Source organism: Empidonax traillii, unplaced genomic scaffold (genome assembly GCF_003031625.1).
Source record: "Empidonax traillii isolate 1590-97213 ecotype Southwest subspecies unplaced genomic scaffold, ASM303162v1 scaffold685:size505991, whole genome shotgun sequence".
NCBI lineage: Eukaryota > Metazoa > Chordata > Aves > Passeriformes > Tyrannidae > Empidonax > Empidonax traillii.
Genome location: NW_020955878.1, coordinates 125,909 through 147,504, shown reverse-complemented (window position 1 = coordinate 147,504; position 21,596 = coordinate 125,909). Strand labels below are relative to the sequence as shown.

At 43.5% G+C, this 21,596-nt stretch overlaps 1 protein-coding gene across 4 annotated transcripts in view; it reads right to left on the bottom strand.

Moving 5' to 3' along the window:
• Positions 1–15,433: 15,433 nt before the first annotated feature.
• The window catches only part of GLP2R (glucagon like peptide 2 receptor), a 35,138-nt gene continuing 28,975 nt past the window's right edge, over positions 15,434–21,596 (bottom strand). For 2 of the 4 annotated variants that reach the window (XM_027899713.1, XM_027899714.1), the window contains exons 12-13: positions 18,871–18,912; positions 15,434–16,329 (exon numbers count right to left, since the gene is read on the bottom strand). In XM_027899713.1, the coding sequence (XP_027755514.1) occupies positions 15,991–16,329; positions 18,871–18,912 (381 nt within the window). In that variant the 3' untranslated portion in view covers positions 15,434–15,990. The remainder of the gene's footprint in view (positions 16,330–18,870; positions 18,913–21,596) is intronic. The other 2 variants (XR_003573016.1, XR_003573017.1) reach the window with 2 other exon arrangements.

Here is a 21,596-nt window from a genome sequence, read left to right as displayed (position 1 = left end):
TACCATGACAGTGGTGAAAATCATATGGAAATTCCTGTTATGTTTTTAGACTCCCTTTCCCCCTCTGCAGGCTTGTCTGAGCTGCTGGGGGGCAACTGTGCTCCCTCTTGTGTTGCACAGGGACAATAAGCACTGGAAGCATTTTTTCTAGAGTGTCTTAACAGGCAGCATGCAAACTTGTGCTCTTCTTCTCTTTACCCTTTATGCAGCCTTTTTTTTTTTTTTTTCAATTGGGCTGGGTTGTTTTTTTTTCCTAACAGGAATTTTTTGTTCAGGAAACTTTCACATGCTCAGTAGCAGTCGTAGTTTCTCAAGCTTTGTCAGAACCACCTTAAATTTTTCCCTCTTTTTAACATCATTATTTAACTATTCACTGCAAGTTAGGCTTGTTATATAGAAACGTGCACTCTTCACCTCTTCTTTGGAACTGCTTAACAGTCAGAGATTTCTTGGAATATAACAGGGAGCTGTTAGGTGGTAAGAGTCTTTGAAAATCAGGCTAACAAACAGAAATGGACAAGCCTCTTTTTTCCTTAGTTGTACTCAATACATGGATAAAGTAAACATTAGGAAACGCGAACCTCAAGTACTTTATGGATGAGACATTGCTGCTCTCTCTGCAGCTCACAGCAGCTCTAGGAGTGTCCCTGTGTTGGGCTGTGGTCAGAGCACAGCCCACAGGTCACCCGCTGATGCAGCTGTAAAAACCCAAATCCAAAATTCAATGACAAAGTAGCTCTGCCCATCTATTTCTTCAGTCACACAGAGGGAGAGAAAAGGCATTGCTTACCCAGGTGGGTCCTTCACTACGAAGCACCTTAAGAAATCCAGACCAGCACCTTGAAGGTCCCCCTGGAATGAGTAATTACTTCTTGGTGTGATTATTTGAGTGTTTCCTTCTGAGCTGAAAACAGATTTGCTGTTTCATAGTATCTCATATGTTCTTGTGCACTGGTGTGGCTGGCTGTGTCGGTTCCTGGAGGTAGCAGGCACAGTATGGGGTCCTGGGGGCAATCCTGGTCACCCTGACATTTCTCATTTGGCAAGAACTATGCCTTCAAAAGACAATGTCAAAAAGGCAGTTTTCAAAATAATGAGCTTTTCTGATCACAGACCTTTTCAGAAAGCCTGAAAAGGCTTTTTGCTCCCCAGTGTTTGTTGAAGTAGGGGAGTGAGGTCCAAGAGATGGCTGAAGCATGGTTCTGAGGGGTTCTTGGTGTGTGAACATTCCTCCCGTCCTTGCACAAGGATGGGGAACAGCCAGTGGGCATCCTTTGTGCAGCATGTCATCAGAGCAGCCTACTGATCACATTTACCTTAACCAGGTGGGCAATAGCAACGGGATTAATTCAGATTAAAAACAGACACATAGGGCAGGAAGATATTTAGCTTTCCTGGTGGTATCTCTCTCAGACCTCGATGGGTCTAGTAAGAGGCTCATCGCTCTCCCAGTTTTGCTTAGCACATGAAAATCAGTGATGAAATATTCCCTTGTATCTGTAGCTTCATACAGAGCTTTCCAGCTTGCACCATGTTGTGCCAGTGGGAGACCAGTACTTACCAGTGCCCCCCTGGGAGCCGCATGGCGGGTGTGTCGTTCAGCAGTGATGTCCTGCGCCCTCACACTGCTCTGCCCACACACCAGGCTCAAGTGTGCCGAGCCTGCTGTGCTCCAGGAGCTTGGAGCACACAGCCTTGCTGTGGCACAACGGTGGGGAAGTCTTTCCTTGCAGTAAATCCTTGTCTTTTCCTCAGAAGCACTACTGTGTAAACAATATCCATTACTTTGTCTTACAGTAGCTTTTATTCATATGAGTGGTGCATCTTTCAACTCTTATTTTTCCCATTGTTACTGTAGCAAGCCCTTCATCACCTTTCAGAACCTTTTTTTTAATTTTGACTTTTCATAGAACATATCTGTTGTTTCATCATGCTGACCAAACTTCATGCTTTCAGGTATTTTCTGGGAGTTGTAAGTGCTTTTTGGAGAGGTTGTTTTGTCTTTTAATTTGGATTTTTCCTATCAGCCACCAGGTTTGGAAGCGTAATGACTCCTTTTTGTGCTAGCCACAGTTTCTTTTTTATCCCTGGACACTTTTTTCTGAAGGGACCAACACATAGCACAATTCGATTTAAATTTCTAATCCCAAGCATTCCTCAAGGCAGAAACCTTTTGTGCCTAATGATGCATCTGAATCTAAGAACTTTACGTGGATAAAATCTCTCATAGACCATTAAAAAAATAAGTCTTAGGTTAACCACATAACAATAATTACAGAAAAAAATATGTAGAAATTTGAAATATTCAAATTTAACTCCCTCAACTTACATTAAGTTGAATTATTTCAGGTGTGTCATAAGAAACAAACTCAGTGGATATTCAGAACAAAAGTTTTCCAGCTGCTGTATTCAGGTTCAGTGACTGGATAGGACTCTAGTTTTGAGTATACACAGTCTTTTAGGGCTACTGGTGTAACAAGTAGCTGACTAATGGCTTGTATCACAAATTAAAATTCTGCTAGTAGATCCCCTTGAAGTGCCTCTTTAAGTAGTATCTGCTACATGCATGTAAAATCCACAGATTCACACTACAAATTTCCAAATCTCAGGAGCAGCCAGTGTGTACAAATCTGTGCAGGATTCTCAGCCCCCCTTCCTTGCTCTGAGTTGTTCACTCTTTTAGGACATCCACATCTCCAGGACACCTGCTTTTGTCTCCCTGATAACGTACTGTCCAGCACAGGCATCCTGAATTCTCAATGCTGAAAATGGAATAGGAAAATTTAGACTTGAAAGTAACTGCACTGAAGCTAATCTTTAAACCCTTCCTTCAGTGTAGGGATCTCAGTAGAGTAAGCAGGGAATTCTGCATAAAAATAGGATGCAGTGATAATTCTGAATAAAAGAGTTACACTTTATTGTTTTAAATAAATAAATAAAAATAATAATAATAATTAAAAAAAAACCCACAATTTTTTTTTTTACAGTTGTTGCTGAGAAGAAATGTTCTGATCCTGGAACTCTAAAGCTGAATAGTGATTTCAGGGATCTCACATCTGCTGACTTGATAATCTTAGTCATGTGAATTTGGGAATGCTTGACCTGAAATCCCTTGTTCCTTTGGAGTTTTTTGATTGAATGGCTAAGATTATCACAATAGCCTAAGGAATTTGGATGTCCATTTATCACTCTGGCAGGTCAAAAACATTCTTCAGGGACAGCAGCCTCTATCTGTTATGAAAACGGCAGGTACTATTATTGGACAAATATTTTATCCTCCTTAGATGATTTCCATGTTTTCTGCAGCCCAAGGCAGTGAGAATTCCACTGAGCAGTTGTGCAGACACTGTAACAGCAGGGATTCACAGGCAGGCCAGATCGCCAGTCATACACTAAATCAGTTTTCTGCTAAAATAAAGTTGCTTATTTGGTCCTTTTTCTGTAAGTTTTCCTAAATACTTCTAAATTTCTAGAAAAGTTGTCTTTTGCCAGTACTAATGACTTATTTTTAAAGAAGCTTAACCAAAATTTTATAATTTCCCATAAATTTTGGCTGAATAGACCCCTTAGTTTATTTTATCATGCAGCCTCATACTAGTCTGAGTAACTAGTAAATCTTGGATCATTGTGGAAATTATAGGATGGCTTTTGTTCCCTAAGGATACATGAAGGAATCACTTACTGAATTTAAGTTGAATGAAGAAAAGATTTAAGGGGCAGATCTTCAGCTCGGGTAAACTGCCAGAGTTCAGTGGAAGCTATTTGATGTCAGCTGTGGATCTTGTCCTTCAGCGTTGAAGGCATTTCCTATATGTAATTTTTCTGTCTTACTGTAAAACAATTTCATATGGTTAAACTGTATTTTCCTATATTGTTCTGCAAGTTTGTATACATCATAGTGCTCATCTCATCTCCTGTAAAATAAACTGTACAGAGACACATTGAGCATGGAATTGTCTTTACCTAGTTGCTTTTTCTCCTACCACAGCACCACACCTCGTGAGTACAGTTTGATCAAAGACACTGTGGGGTGCCACGTGTACACGGACAGCTCTGTTGATACCAGTTTAGTGCAGCTTCACTTTGCAATGACATGACTACTTGTACTTATCCTTTCAGATCTTTGCATGATAGATGCATTTGGTCCCTGCTGTCCCTACAATTTCAGAAACTACCTTCAGTTAAATGGTTCTTAAATGAGCAAGGCAAGCTGACCATGAGCAGCCTGATAGCAGCTGGAATGGGCATGCTTTCATGCTTTAAGTGGTCTGCAAGTCTTCTTCAACCAGCCATTCCTTTACCTGTAAGTTTCACATGTAGCTTGAAGCTTAGTTGAAAACACTGATATAAAATGTTGTAACTAAAAATTGTTCTCCTTTGAATATTTGAATTAACATGAATGCTGACAGGTTTTCTGACACAGGCAAAATTGGCCCTGCCAAAATCCAATCTAATCCAACAACTGCCTGTGCAGTAACCAGCATGAGCAGCCTGCTGTGCTGCAGAAACAGAACTCAGAGCATGGAGGAGTTGCAGTTCTGCAGAACACAAGCCCACCTTCCAGCAAGGTGTGACTCGGGCACCTTGGAGGTAGCCCATCTACACAGCTCCTAAACCTCAGTGGAGATTCCTTCTAAGAATGTTTCCAGTTCTGAACTCATGTAAAAATTTTGTTTCTGCAACCCCCTGCAGAAGAGCATCCCACAGCACTCAGTGTGCTTGTGCACAGAGGTGGGATGAGCGGCAGAGGTATTGCACACTCTTCTTAGAAAGAGGAAGACACTGAAGGCAAGATGATGTAAAAGTTTCAGGTGGAAGCCCAGAGTAGCCTAGATCTGTTGAAAAAATCTCAGAATGCTGTTTCAGATTCTGGTGCATGGTATAGACCAGATTGGTCAGTACCCTCCACATGCTGTGGTACATTTAACTGCAACTTCCCAGCACTTTCTGTTGTAGAGGTCTTTGATATGACTTCGAAATGCAAGTTGGGGAGTTACTGAGCAAGCCATTTGCTGTGCTGGTGTAGTGCCAGTGCTCAGAAAAACATCATGGCAAGAGGACAGGATGCACCCTTCTCAGAAGGGAAAAAAGAGTTCTACCACAGGAGTTATCAGGGCTTTTTTATAGAGCTTTAAACTAACTTGGAAGGGGGAAAGGGGCAAAAGCAGGTTCGCCAGTGATGAGCGATGAGATCTTGTGTCAAAACTTGAGAAAACGAGCACTAATCAGTGTCTCATGAGGTGTTGGCTACAATGTACCACACCTGAAATGTGTCTACGCCAATGCAGGCAGCATGAGGAACAAACAAGAGGAGCTCCAAGCTGCGGCCCAGTCCCAGAGATTGGACATCACTGGCGTAAGTGAGCCCTGGTGGGATGAGTCCCATGACTGAAGTGCCCTGTTGGGTGGTTAAAGGCTCTTCAGGAAGGATAGGCAGGGCAGAAGAGGTGAAGGGGTGGCTCTGCGTATAACAAAGGGGTTAGAATGTCTGGAGCTCACAGCTGGCCGTAGCACAGTTGGGAGCCTCTTGTGAAAATCAAGAGGCAAACAAATAATGCAGATGTCACCGTGAGAGTTTGGTATAAACATCTCAGCCAGGATGATGATGCCGACGAATTATTCTTTGAGGAACTAAGGGACACTTCCAAGTCAATTGCCCTTGTCCTTATGAGGGACTTCAACTTGCCAGAAATTAACTGGGAGCATCACGCAGCTGGTACAACCTGAGCCAGAAGAGTCCTAAAAAACCTGGATGACAACTTTATGAAACAGGTCCTAAGGGAAGTGGCTCAGAAAGATGCTCCCCTTGATCTACTACTTGTCCACAGGTTGGAAAAAAGGGCAAGAAGGAGGACCCTGGAACATGCAGGCCTGTCAGTCTCTCTTCAGTGCCTGGTAAAGTTATGGGGAAGGTTATCCTTGGAGGTATTGAAAAACATATAAAAGACAATTCATCAATCACAGCCAGCATAGCTCCTTGAGAGGAAAGTCCTGCTTATCCCCTTGTATGACAAGGTAGCCCGCCTGGCTGAAGGGAAGCCAGTTGATGTGATCTTTTTGGATGTCAGTAAAGCTTTCAATACTCTCTCTCTCAGGATCCTTCTGGACAAACTGTCCAGCCCTTGGCTGGATAAACACATCATGTGGTAGGTGAGCAATTGGCTCATGGGTTGGGCACAGAGAGTGACAGGGACTGGGGGGACATCAGACTGGTGACCTGTCACTAGTGGGGATCCACAGAGCTCCATTTTGGGCCCTGTGCTCTACAACATCTTCATCAGTGACTTGGACTCAGCACTGGAAGGGGCACTGAGCAAGTCTGCAGATGACCCCAAACTGGGAGGAGCTGTTGAGTCCCTTGAGGGCAGGGAGGCCCTGCAGAGAGACCTCAACAGATCAGAGGATTGGGAATCACCAACCATAGGAAGTTCAACAAGGGGAAGTGCTGAATTCTACCCCTGGGATGAATGGACAGACTGGGGAATGAGATGCTGCAAAGCAGTGCCAGGAAAGGGCCCAGGGGGTCCTGATGGGTGCCAGTTGTCCCTGGCAGCCAGGAGGGGCATTCCTGTCCTGGGGGCATCAGGCCCAGCATCACTGGCCAGGCCAGGGAGGGGACTGTCCCACTCTGCTCTGCCCTGGGGCGGCCTCACCTGCAACACTGGGACAGTTCTGAGCACTGAATATAAGTAAGGTATGAAGCTCTTAGGGAGTGTTCAAAGGAGGGCAACAAAGATGGGGAAGGGCCTCGAGGAGCAGCTGAGGGCACTTGGAGGAGACTGAGGGGAGACCTCCCTGCAGTTCCAACTGCCTGGGCAGGGGCAGAGGAGGGGCAGGACTGAGCTCTGCTCTGGGGGGAGCAGGGACAGCCCGTGGGGAATGGCTGGAGCTGTGTCAGGGCAGGCTCAGGGTGGATCTCAGCAAAAGGTTCTTCCCCCACAGGCTGGTTGGGCACTGAACAGGCTCCCCAGGGCAGTGGGCACAGCCCCAAGGCTGCCAGAGCTGCAGGAGGCTTTGGATGATCCTCTGGTGTCAGGGGTGGACTAGAAGAGGCCTACAGAGATTGGAGAGAGATGCAAAAGAGCTGCAAGGAAGGCTCAGAAGAAAGGATCTATTTAGAAGACTTCTAGCAACTGCAGCTGCACAGAACTGCTTGGGACCCAGCTACAAGGCCGCAGCCTTGCAGCCTCAGCAGATTCCCCTGTCTGTGCACCCAGGACACTCCTTCCATTATCCCCTAGCTCTTCCTGCCCCTTGAGTGACCAGACATGTTCCCTGCAGCCTATCTCCCCAAGTCCCCTTATCACTGAACCTCAGGATTTGATGTTTCCTAGCAGAAACCCTCTATTCCCGAAACTTCTGTATTCCCCTGTATATAAACTGTCTTCTTGTTTTAATAAATGCCATTTTGTGGGTCACACTCGTGTGTCCTATCTCCCATGCAAAATGTGCCACTGGGTCTTGTCGCGGGACTGACCCCCACCCGCGATTCTCTGGGGCACAAGGTGGGACTCTTGGGGATGGGCCTGTGCAGGGCTGAGGGTTGAACTGGATGATCCTTGTGGGTCCCTTCCAACTCAGCCGATTCTGTCATTCTGTGATTCTGTGTTGTTATGTCACGCATAGCTTATTAATGAATTCTTTTTTAAGTAACTTGCTCCCTGAGAAGAAACACTGGGATTATGTGTCCACTGTCCTTTCACTCCCCTACACTTCAAAGCCTCACAGTGCAGTTTTTGGAGTGCAAGTGACAAACTTCCACAGCAGATGTCAGTGTGCCTCCCTCTTTGCCTTAAGAGGGCTCCAGATTAGGATGTTGTTAGAGAACTGCAGCTGTGGCAGTTGAAAATAGAGAGGTGTACTACCAGGACTGGTGATGGAGCCAACAGCAGAGAGATCATCCCCTCCGCCACAAAAGTGAAAGCTGTCTGCTTTTTCAAATCTGGCTTTGTTGCCACAATTGACTCAATCATTGTCAGTCTACAGTGCCTTAATGTGGCCCCATTCAGACAGGGCCAGGAAAGAGGAGGTGACAGGCCATGTCCTATGATGTGCCATGTGACATATTTCTAACTGCATCATTTTCTTTGGATATGACCTGGATGTATGGTCATCAGAGGGCAATACCACACTTGCAGCCACATTACTTACCTTACTTCAATCATTACTTATTAACCTTAATCTGAAACTTTTGATGGGATTTCAGGGAAAAGCCTTGCACTTACAGCATTTTTCTAGGGCAAAGCAGAAGTTAGACAGCACATGAGACCTTGCTTAAAGAGCAGGGAATAACCTGAATTTAGAAAGAAGTAATGCTGAAGTTTTTTGCTATGAGAGACTGCAGTTTTGGAAGCACCAAGTCAACCAGCATGTCTGCCAGATGGATGACAGGATGACAAGTTTGGAAAGGGGCTACCTAATCCTATGCTAGACAATTCTCTAATGGAACCCAGTGAAGTTCCTTCTCACATCTTCTGTTCCATTTGTATAACTATTGCAGATTTTCATGTTTCCTGATGAAAAATGTTCTCAGCAATGGTGTCAGGAAGCAGCAAGAGTTAGGGTTGCTCTGTGAAGCTGGAACAAACTAGGAGCTCAGTGACACAGCACAGGCAGAGCCCTACTGATCAGACACACAAGTCTGAAAAGTGTGGAAGAAACAGGGTGCTGTTAGCTGGGTTCATCAGCACCCCAAGACAAGGGATTCATCCATGGAATTTTTTCAGGGGGAGCCAAACACAGGACTGAGAAACGAGACTACAAGCGAGGCTGAGGTCCATTCAAGAGGAAAAGCTGCAGATAACTGCACCTACGACATACCTGAGACACCTACAACATGGCTCAGGTTGAAGTTAAGCAGTGCTCCTGGAATTGTTGGCAGAGAGTATGGGTGGCAGCCGTAGGGCAGGTAAGTCCTGTTGTGCACTTTGGGGCCTAACAATGATCTGTTGGGTCTGTCTTCACCTGTGTTGGCCACTGTGCAAACACAAGAAGAGACAACTGCCTTGCAGGGCTTAGGACGGACAGAGAACCAGGCTATAGAAGGTCACAGATGCTTATGATGATTTGCAGTTCTCATGGAAAGAATCACACAAGGTCATGGAATAGGAGGAGTCATAGCTACTGCTGTGAGTCAGTTGAAGAAGTTAAATTTCTTCTACAAGCTGAATGGGCTGAAAGTGGCTTTGAACCCTCAGAGATCAATGTGACCTGCATGAGACCCTTAAAAAGTAAAGCTGTGTGCAAAGTTAAAGCAATTGGTTTAACTCAACTCTTGTAACCTTTCCTGGTTTGTTACACAGGTTCCAACCACAATTTCTGTCATATGGTTTCATTAAGTATGGCAATTTCTGAACTGATAGTTGAGAGAAAATGGCCCAAGGAATGCTGTTTGCACATCTTATATTGAACTAACCTCACACACAAGAGAGGTTTCAGCAGTCAGAATCTTCTAGCTTGACTCAAACCACAGAAATGCTCATGTCACATTTCTTACTCAATCTCACTTCTGGGAATTTCTGTCTCTGTCCTTATACAAATGAAAAAAAATTACAAACATACTCTAGTGAAGTATTTATTGTAGGCACAAACAGTCCAGCCTCACTGGTCTGTGCTCCACACTGTTTGCACTGGTTTGTTCGCAAGTCCCTGAAAGCAGAGGATGAAAACATCCAGCTCTGATTTGATTTTGACTTCCTGTTTTCTAAAGTAGAAAACCAAATACCCAAGTGCCTGTGAGCTACAGCAGAAGTTACAGTCTTTTTATTTACAGAGATAAGAGATATATACTTTTTTCTTTTTTTTTTTGGTAGACTTAGCAAATTCTTTAAGACTGTATCATTTGTCTCTGCTTGTTTGTTCAGAGAGTCTGGGGCTCTTTTTTGTATCAGCCTTTGGATGTCTTTCTTTAAGCTGAGTTCTACAGTAACAATCATGGCTCTGCTCACAAGTACAGGCTTCAGGGGCTCTTCCCACTGACCTTTCAATTTCTCCAAGTCTCTGTAAAAGGAAGCAAGGCAGCTGGATGACACTGGAATGAAATGTGAAAATGTGGGAGTTTAGTCAGGATGCTGTCTTAGCACTGCTCACAGTTCTCAGGGATCCTTCCTGTTGGCTCACATTATCATGAAAATACCTGCAAATGTGTGCAGCTGTGTGCTTAAGGGCATAGTGAGCAGTTTGGTTGCTGTGGCGCTTACATATATTACAGGCAGATGTGTGCTCAATGCCTTTTTGCTCTTTGTTGCTTTATGCTTTTCCTCAGTCTTCTCTATTGTTGAAGCAAACTCATTTCTTACCTCCCAAGTCTGTGAAAAGTAAAACTCTGGGTTGGAACAAAGGTCCATATAGTCCAGTGTCCTGGCATGCCAGTGACCAGTACACACCAGTTTCTTAGAGAAGAGTGGGAGAAGAAAGCTTTGTAATGAACACATGAAATATATTGTGATTCATCCCTAGATTACAGCTGGACCCTCTGCTTGGGTACTCCCTTCGCCAGCAGTGCCAGTGTTGTAGTTAAACAGCACTTGACAGATTATTTTGTCTCTCATGAGTTTTTGGAACTCATATAATCTTCCTATAGCATTAACTCTATGACATGATACAGGAGAGAAGGCCTAGAGAAGCAGCTTGGGCACAGGCATAGTTTACAAATGAGGTGGTTACAACAGTGAAAATACTAAGTCCTGTCTACAATCCATGTATGGAACTATCAGTAATCACCCAAGCATTGACTCTAGGCAATGGCTCCAGCACAATGGTGGTCTTGTCAGTTTAAATGGTTTTCTTGCATAAATACTGCCTTTGCTGCTTTTGACCTATGCTTTTTTTAACCATCACACGTACCTGTTGCTCACCCAGCAAAGACAGTATCTCCCCCTTCCCCTTGGCCACAGGCACTTCCTGCAGATCCCTCAGTTCCTGCCTTGACCATACACACTCCTCTATCTCATTGCCTCATTTCTAAGTCAAACCCTTAACTTCCCACTGTGCCTCCAGTAAATGATTCTCCTTTTGACCTCCCCATTGTTTCCTGCTTTCTCTCATCACAAATTACATCATCCAAGGACATCTTCTCATCCAGGCACTTCTCCAGCCAGCTCTTCTCCCACCCAGTTTGCTGATGCAGTCCATGATGGTTATTCCCTGAGTTCCTACAGTTGCTGTCTCCCTCTCCACACTGCACCCTTTCCATCTAAATTATATGTCTGCTTTGTTATCCTGCAACACCCATTCTTGTTCCTGGGAGTGTTCAGTTTCATAAGTCCTGTCCACTCTCTTCATTTCCACCAGACTTAATCACCCTTATCTACCACTGCTGCTGTTTCTGCGCTGACTTTCACTACCCCTCATAGGACTGTCCCTCTGTGTGCAGAGCTGCAGCAGCACCCAGGTAGAACACTGGTCTTTCCTGGACACCTCAGGGGTTTCCACATTTAATGTGCTGTAGGCAGCATAATGTTCTGACTATACTCGAGTTACCAGATAAACAGAAAGATAGATAGATAGATAGATAGATAGACAGACAGACAGACAGACAGACCGTTCAGTCAGTGATTGATCAATTGATCTTCTATGATACTTTTTTCAAATAAAGTTCAATAAATCCGCCTGTTTCCTTCTCTGAGAGACAAAGGAGAAAGGAAAAAGCTAAAGAATTCCCATAGTGATTTTTGTTGTTGTTGTTGCTTTCCTTAGGTTTTTCCAGGTGGTGTTTTACCCTCTCTTTGCTAAGCCTTGCTGTCTGCCTGAGGAGGGGACTGCAGCAGGGCACACTGCAACGCCAGAGCAGGACACAGAGCCAGACCTAAGCACCACCACTTACAGGAGGAGAGGAAGGCAGGAACATTCAGTCATCACTGCTGTGGATGTGGCCTATGTGGTGTCTGTGGTTTGGGGTATATCATCACATGGAGTCAGGTTTCCACATGGCAGCAAGCCATACTCCCTCCAAATCCAACCATTTTCTGGAAATCATATCGTCCTCCAGGCAGGGAAACTAGGACCCTAAGAGGAAAGGGCCCATGTGGAACAGGGTAAAATCATCAGGAATGGCATCTGGGACAAGGATGGCATGCTGGGTGGACAGGACTATCAGTGAGGGACTTGGATGCACACAGGGAAGAGGCCAGGCTCTAGGAGTGGGTGAGCAGCCCAGGGCTCTGCTGGGCACTGTCTGCAGGGGGAATGCTGGGCTTAAAATCACATCTGACTCCAGAGAAGGCAAAGAATCAAGCTGAACAGCAAACAAGGGAAGTATTTAGCTGTGATGGGAGAAAATAATTATTACAATGTGATGAACATGATACACGAGGGCCTTCGAGACTTTGAGGACTGGTTATGTGGCAGCTGAACTTTAATTTCCTGGAGCTAATTGCAATGACATAATTCACAAGCAGCTGCTTCTCACTGTAGTTCTGTGAGGCTCCAGGAATGACTGCAGAGTTACCTAAACACAAGATGACATTTTAGCACAGCAAAGAGTTTGTGAGATTTTGAAGGGCAGATTGAAAAGCAATAGTTAAAAATCTAGAACTGGGTTGCTATGGAAGCTAAAAAAAATTATGTCAGTAAAATATACTTGATATAAGAAAAAAAAAAAGTTACTAATATCAGGAAAAATTTTACAGATCACAGGATTTTCTTTACTGAGAGCTGAGACTCATGGGAAAAAGTGAGAAAATTCCAGAACCAAATGAAAAGAAGCAGCTGTGTCCTGAAAGGAAGTACCAGTATTATCGATTCTGAGGCATAACTGACAGAGCTCTCCAGACTGGAATGTTTGTGCTTTACTTTTGAACCTTTGAAGCACAGACTCTGTCATGTAGAAGCAATATATTTAACAAAGAATGTAAGTACACATGAATAATTTGGCTGTAGAAGGAGCCATTGTGTAGTAATACATAAAGTTTATAGCATGTCTCATAGCAGATTACTTGAGACTGAAAAAATCTTATTTGTGCATATTGGATCATTATCACACTACATCTAATGGGAAAGCTCTGCTGAACCTCATAAGCTATTGTGGACTTGAAATTCAATTTTTTTTTTTTTTTTGGTCATAGAATCAGCTGGGTTGGAAAGGACCTCTGAGATCATCAAGTCCAACCCTTGATCCACTACCACTGCAGTTACTAGACATGGCACAAAGTCATAGTCACACAAGTTTTGATGGAAAGCAAAATCCTTGGCAAAGACAACTCCAAAGCTGTGGGAATCAGGTTTTGGCATGGGTTGTCTCTGATGACCTAAGCATTAAAATGTCACCTTGTCTTAATCAGTGGACTGACTCTGCAGAACCCAAAGTTGACAGGACTGTGGGAGGATGGGCTCTGTCACCAAGAGGGAAGAACACAGATTCTCACCAGGCTTTCTCATAGGACAGTGAAAATCTGAGGAGCAATAAATTGATAAAGAGAAAAGACCCTTTACTGGGTCTACACAAGCATGAACCCCTGGGGGAATGTTAAAGTTTCTGTTGTCTGATAATTACTCTATGTGCAAATTGGATAAGTAATTTACATAAAATGTTACTTGCACACAAATACCACTTTAGGTCAGTCTGTCTCCTCCACCTCTTTTTTGGTCCAAGCAAGATCATATTTCTTGTTCTTTCTTCCAACTGTTTTTGTCTGTCCAGTTTGTGTGCTTGTAGGATTGCTGGAGAGTCATCTGGCTTCTGTCACAGCCCAGGGACCTAGTGCAGCTGGTTTTATCAGCTCCTTGGGCTGCACTATCCCTCCTGGGGCTCCACAAAGAATGGAAGGAAGATCCCAGGAGGATACCTGGCTACAGACCTTCAGCTCCCCAGGAGGACAGGTCAGCATTCCTACACACTTTTCACAGATGTTCCATTGACTATACTAAACATATTTGAATTGTGGAGTTCGCTGCTGCCTTCCAGAAATAGTTTATTTAGAACTGAGGAGCTTGTAATAATTCTCTAAAAAGACTCGTGTGTGGCCATCCAGATTTAACAACTTCTGTACTTTAATGATATAATAAATAATGCCATAATCTTATGATGAAACTTGCTGATTTATCTACTTAAAAACATGCTTTCTGAAGGAATCCATGTGATGATTATTTTTTATCAGACCTCAGGCCTCCAGAGCCTGCTTATATAATAACAGTTGATTTCAATAAACTGAAAGAGGTAAAAAGACCAAACACATAATAGAGAGGAAAAATCCAGCTATAGGGACTGCTTTTAAGAGTACAGAAAAGTGGTTTCTTGATCATCTGAAACACTTTACAATGCAATTAAAAAGCAAACTATTTCACTGAGGTAAAGTAAATCTTACATTTTTCACACATTTTTAAAACCCAGGTAAAACCCATTCTAAACCAGTTCAAGCTCTTTAATATCTTAAACAACAATTCTAGAGGAAATTAGTCTATTTTAAGTTGGAAAAGACACTGGTGTTTCCAGTGGGTGCTGAAGAAATCCATTGCAGTAAAATGCTATATAAACAGAATGCACATTTAAATAAAAAGCATTTTAAAACTGCAGATATATTTTTAAGTTAATCAAATATTTACATTTTATTAATACATTACTGAAATATACAACTTTGTATTTATTAAACAGATTGTTAAAGACAGATAAAACAGTAAAAGAAATACTTTTTGAAGTGCCAGAAATGTGATGGCTCAAATCTGTTCTTGACCTAGTGCTAGTCAATTAATTGATCTGTTCTTTGCAACACAACAGTAACTGCTAAAGTTTACATGGCTAAATCTCTGTAGTCTGATAAGTAATTTTAAAAGCATTGTTAAGTTATATAAGCTGCATACAATCATACTGCTCAAACAACACATTGAAGATATAAGCCACCTGTCCTAAAAAAGTGTCCTTTGGGGTTGCAAAGCTGGCAGCAGGGGCAGAGGACAAAGCCACCCCGTGGAGAGGTGCAGGAGCAGGGAAAGCTGGAAGGACAGGCACAACATGGGCACCTGGTGGGGACCAGCTGTGTGAATAGAGCCCACAAGCAGCCCTTGAAACCAGTTATTTGACATATGGTGTTCTCACTTAAACATGCTCTGGTTGAGGTGCGAAGGATCCTCTAGAGGTCACGTGGTCAAACCTGGAGCCAGTTGCCAAGGTTATGGGTTTTTTATGTTTGCAGACATCTGTGTTAAAATAGAATGCTTACCAGTGAAGTACAGGGAAAATGAATAACTGTGCTGTGTAACTGGTTGCAGGCTAGAGAATGAACACGTGTGAGCTAGGGCAGGCATTTATACTGTAGATAAATAGTACCTGCTAACCTTTCTGCTGCCTTTTTCTCTTTTTCCTTTCAGTATGCCAGTTGGCTCATGTTCACCACTTTGGAAACTGGAACTTAACAAACTTGATTGAATTTCATAGGATGAGTTGTAAGTGAGAATTAAAATGCAAGCAGCAGTTTGGTTCTACCCAAGCTTGGTTTTGGGGATTTAATGTATATAAGTATATATATACATATATATATCCTGTTATTTTGCTTAAACAAAATGCGTCTGGTTTGGTCTGAAACTGGGGTGGTTTTTTGAGATGGGGGATGATTTCAGTCTGTGAAGAAGGGAGTCTTCCACACAGATATCTTTATTCATGAAACACTCATATGAAAAAGAAAAATTAACGACTTCTTTATTATGTGAGTCAAACAGCAGTCATGTATGGATGAAGCTGCTGGGACACAGTGTGCATTCAGAGTCTACTTGTTTCTAGAGTACATTCTGCTTTCCTGTGCACATCACTCTCAGCATCAGTTTCCTTCCAGACTAGTCAGCTCAAAGTATTTTTTGATTCAGACCTCTTCTACCCAGTCACACAGGTAGCAACATCCAGATATGATTTTTCTCACATTACGAAAACTGGAACATCTGGGATATTAACTCCCTCCTCCTTGCATTATTGCACATCCCAGAACTCTGAACAGTCTGGAGGTGAGAGAAGGTCTTTCACAACACTGGGCTGTCGGAGGTGCTGTCCCAGTGGACAGCTTTCTAAATCTCACTTTCCTCGAAGACTTCCTCAGTTGTTTCTCCAGTGGTGAACTCTCCCTCGCTGCTGTCTGACATGCTTGTCCGTGGGTGGGATGGGAGAACGGAGCCTGGCTCCAGGCTGAAGTCTGTTCTCTGCCTAACCAGCACCTGCTGCAGCTGCATGCCCCAGGGTGTGCTCACCTCTAGGCACGAGCGGTGTTTGCTCCTGAGGTGCTGTTTTTTTCGTTTCTGTGAACATTTTCGGAGGTATTTTATGTTTTCCCCAAGAAAGCAGAGTTTGCAGCCAAAGGGATCTGCCAGCAGGAAACGGGACCACTGCTTCTGGAGCTCTGCTTTCACCTGGGGGGAGGAGAAAACAGTCTGATCATAGTGATGGCTTGTGACCATCCCCTAGTTCATGAACTCAAAGACTAGATGTAAAATGAGAGGAACTGTGAAGTGCTGAGCTTCCTGTCTCTTTGGGCAAGTTCACCTTGCACCTGGTGGGGTTCTTGTAAGGTAGGAATAGACTTGTTGGTTAAGTCAACCTGAACAGTCCAACCTCTTCACTCTAAGGGAAGTTTTTCCTCTGCAAATCTGATGCACGTGTGTGGGAGAGCTCATGTGTTTACAGCCTGGTGGAATGAAGAGGAGAGAAGCCCAGGTGCTGCGGAAATGAAGACCATGCAGTTTTGCTGGAGTGTATGTTTGTGTAGCTGATTTTTTTTGTTAAAGCTGTTTATCTGGCAGCCTGACTGAGATCCTCGGCACTGGGTGTCCCACTGCCTGCACCCCTTGAGCCCGTGCTGCAGCTGGAGGGCAGGCTCCAGCCCCATGTGGAGGACTGGGACTTCCCCTGGCTCTAACTAGCGGGACTTTGGCCTGAGAACTCAGCTGGACCTAATGATAGAAGGCCAAAAGAGCAACTTTCAACTGCTGATGAGAGCTGATAGCGGTTCTGTGCCCTTCACAAGAGTCAGACAAGCACTCCTCTATTGCAGACAAGTGCCAGCTCTCTTCTTCATTTAAGTAGTTTCAAAATCACTGCATATTTCCTTGATAGATATTAGGAACATCTGGTCTACCTTCTGTATAAAGTCCATCCATTTGTTTCACTGGTGTCTTTAGGAAGGTGTCCAAATTCCTGTAGCCCTGTTTGTGTAGTGTGTCCCATGCCAATGTTCTGATGCTGGCTATGTGTCTGTTTATTCCAAGTAGTGGTGGTCTGTACCCAGGCCAAATACAAGGGAAGTACAGACAGCAAGATTCAACTTAGAAAACATTTAATATTAAGTGAGATTAATTCCACAGCCTACGCAGCATCATTTTCCAAGGTAGCTTGTGGCAAGTTAGGCTGAGAAAGCTGGGCTGTTCAGCCTGGAGAAGAGAAGGCTCTGGGGAGACATCAGAGCCCCTTCCAGTGCCTAAATAGGACATAGAAAAAGAGGGAGAACCACTTTTCACACGTGCAGATAATGATAGGACAAGGGAGGAACAGTTTTAAACTACAAGAGGAGACATTTAGATTAGATGTGGGTGGAATGAGATGAGCTTTAAAGTCCATTCCAACCCAAACCAGTCTGTGATTCTGTAATTCCATGCAGTTAGAGTGAAAAGGCAGAGGCAGTGTGCAGCTGTCACTGGACTGTGTGGACAGGAGCAGAGCCAGTAATTCAAGAGAAGCAGTTGTTCTCCCTTACTCAGATCACCTTTGAATACTGTGACTAACTTTGGACCCCCAGTACAGGAACTGTGTTGATAACCTTGAACTTATTAGCAGAGATCAGCACTGGGGCACTTGCCCTATGAGGAGATATATTTATACTTCAAAGCCCAGATATTGTCTATAAGGAGATCATGGAGGAGATGGAGTCAGGCACTCTGCAGAGGTGTTTGATAAGGAGAGATACTGATCGTAAATTGAAATAAATAGAAGGGTCTGGAGCAGCAGGAGGGGCTGAGGGAGCTGGGGGGGCTCAGCCTGGAGAAAAGGAGGCTCAGGGGGGACCTTCTGGCTCTGCAATCCCTGACAGGACGGGGGAGCCGGGGGGGGGTTCAGGCTCTGCTCCCAGGGAACAAGGGAAAGAAGGAGAGAAAATGGCCTCGAGTTGCACCAGGAGAGGTTTATATTAGACATTAGCAAAATATTCTATATCAAACAGGCTGCCCAAGGGAGTGATTGAGTCACCATCCCTGGAGAGATTTATGTAGATGTGACACTTGAGGACATGGTCTAGTGGCAGACTTGCAGTGCTGGGTTAAGAGGTGAACTCAATCTTTTTAAGGTGTTTTCCAACTTAAAACAATTCCATGATTCTGTGACAATATATGGAAAAGAAATTCCCTCCTGAGTAGAGAGAAGCACTGGAACAGAGGACCAGAGAGGTGACGGAACCTCTGTCCTTGGGCTGGGAGGTTTAAAGTTTAGCTGGACAAACCCCTTGTAATAGTTAATAAAAACAAAGGTGAATAATTTGCTAATCAAATTAAATTTGTAATGTTAGTGATTAGCTTGAATTACAGGTGTCAAGCCACAATGTTGTATTACTATGGCAAGCTATATCTTCTTGTGTTGAACAAGTTCTGAATGTAAGTTTGGGTGCGCCTGTAAAATGTGGGTGGGGGAAAGTCGTCCAGAGGAACGGGGGGAGAGAAGCCTGCCTCCTTCCCGCCCTCATCCGGGACCTGCCGCTGCCATCTGACCGCCACCTACAGGGGAGGGGATAATGGCACACATAAAACACCAAGGCTCGTTTTTTGGCGGGCAGACCGTCGGTGGAACAGGAGTTTCCCCGGATCTCCTAGCGCGCTGTTATATCTGGTCATTTGACTATAACACCCTGAATGTCATTACTACACTTTACTACAAACTAAAAACTTTTCTCATAAACAGTGTCTTACCTCTCCATTAGCAAAGCAATACAGAACTGCTACCAAAAAACCCTGTAAGAGAAACAAAGTGAGAGGAAAAAGTCAGTGTGCAGGAAATACCTGAAGCTTTAGTTTAAGGATGACATTATTGTTAAAACCATAAATATAAAAAATGCTGCTTAACTTTCAAAAAGGAAACTAGTTGCCTGCATTTAGTTATTATTGAAGTGACCAGTCACTTGTTCTTGTGCAGTGTCTTGGCAAGTGCAGGGCACATTTTGTGCAGATAACTGATAAGAAGAGACTATACAACCCAGTTTGATCTTAATTTTCCTAGCACATCACAATACTTTTTTTCCCCAAACCACTGCTGTTATAACTGCTGCTATTTCTAAGTACGGTAAGACAAAAAAATGCAGCTTGATTTGTCTTATTAGCTATGTTTGGTGTGGTTTGCATATGAGACTACTGAGACAGATCTCATTTGGGTGCTTTTCACAAATTAGTTCTATATTAAGTGATTAGTGTTAGTTCAAAGTACAGCTGTATTGAGTGTTACAGCTATTTTGAATTACTATTGTTCCTTCAAACTTGATATAAATAAACACCTTAAAAAATCCTAGAGATAGAACTTGTTTTAAACCAATGCCAAAACTATTCTTTCCATTTGCCTCCCTTTGTCTGTGTTTGATCTCAGATCAAAGCAGCTTACAGGCTGCATCTCCGCACCACAGGGTGGTACAGACATGCAGATTTATTCCCAGTTCTTCCGGAAATGCAATTATTTTGGTGTGTCTCAAGGTATCTGTGACACAAGTTCTGATTGAGAGAAAAATAATCTCATTCTCAAGGCAATGTTTATATCACAACTACAAAGGTGCTGTAACTATACACAATGTAGCGGACAGCATTCAATTGGTTTCACACTCTTACTTTTCCAGAAAGCTTAAAAAGAAATTCACATACCCAGAATATTCAGTATTTTTCATTATACCTAGCATTAAACGGTATCATTTTGAGGGTAATGTTAATTGTCTAGCAATCCTGAAAGGTTTGGAGTCATTAATTCCTTAAGCATATATGCAGTAAGTATGAAAACAGTTTATCTGCCACACCAGTGGAAACAGGGACAGGAGAAATAGCAGTCAGAATTGCTTTTTCCATGTATTTTATTTATATAATTGTCATGGTTTTGCTCTGGGTTAATTTACTTTCACACCCCCCACACAATTACTATTAGCTGAGAGAAGGTTTATGCAGACAAAAGAGGCACGATTTGGGGAAAATAGTAAACATTCATTACTAGCAAAATAAAAACTACTAAAGAACTATATCTACAATAATTCTACTTAGGTAAAAGTGCTATGTATTTACAGAAATACTTCCTCCCCCTTTATACCAATCCAAGGAGGAGAAGCAGTTTCATTCTTCATTCTCGGGAGTTCCATCTCTCTTTCCAGTAACTGCAGTATTCTCGTCGCAGCTGGAACTTTTCATCTCTCTCTCTTGCTCTGTGTTGGCTTCCAGGGCTGGGCTTACCCCCCTCCTGGGCTAAGACTGAAGGCTGGGTGTTACCCAGGTCCTGAAGGGTCTTCCTTCCATAGGCTTGCAAGGGGACACTTGCTTACTATGGATCTTCTTCCACAGGGTTACAGGGGATAATGGTTTAAGAGTTCACCCCTGTTTCCCTATGGAGGTCCCTCCCCATGGGAGAACAGTCCTTGATAGACTTCTCGGCATGGGTCTAGCACGAATCCACACACACACAGATCCCAACATCTCACCTGGGCTGTCTCACTCCAGCATAAGTCTTCTCAGGGTCACAAATTTTCAGCAGCAGTATGGATCCACACATACACGGATCCCAAGCTTACCCAAGCCATCCAGCTCCAGTGTAAGCCTCATTTCCCTCAGGGTCATATTCAGAGTTACAAATCTTCGACAGGTCTCTGCCTTATCTCAGTCTTTCTCATGAAGTCTCGATTCTCTTCGGTACATCCACAAGCTCTTCTGTGAGCTGCATGGGGGGTCTCCTCATCCCAACAAACTTTTACAGGTGGCAGGGATTACTTTTCAGTCTTTTCCCTGCTAAACAGAGAGAGCGAGAAGAAGGGGGAAGAAGCAAGCCGCCCCCTTCGCACTTTACTTCTCTTGCTGCAGCTTCAGCTGCCAGCTTGACCTTGGAGGCTTCGTTATCTCTCGGCTGGAATTCTTCCACAGCGGTTTCTCATCCAAGTAGTCAGTCTTTTAAACTTTTTTTCTTCACTCTCTTACCAGAGAGAAAGGGGGGCTTCAGTGCTACACCTGCCCCCCCGGCCCAAGCCGGGGCAGCAGGGGCCCTTGGCCCTCTTGGGCCCACTGCTCTTCTACATGGCTACCTCTCCTAATTTTAACTGTGCAACAAGTCTTCCGTTTTCTTAAAAATGTAATTAGCAAAGGCATCACTGAAGTTTCGATTGGCTTTTTTGTCCGGAAATCACCTGGACAAAACCATCCTCAGCCCTAGGGGCTGACCGACTGGGCAAAACCACGACAATAATTTTTCATGCTTCACCTGGGATATGGTAGCAAGATATAGTTAATTTTGGCATGTCATTTATGAACGTTACTTTTAAATAATCTTTTGTGTCTGAATTATTTCATGGAAATATGCAAAAAAAATCAAAAAATACTGTGGTCGAGCTATTAATAGATTATATTAAATACAAATTGTAATTCATTATAATAATTATATCTTATAACTATTAAAATTACAA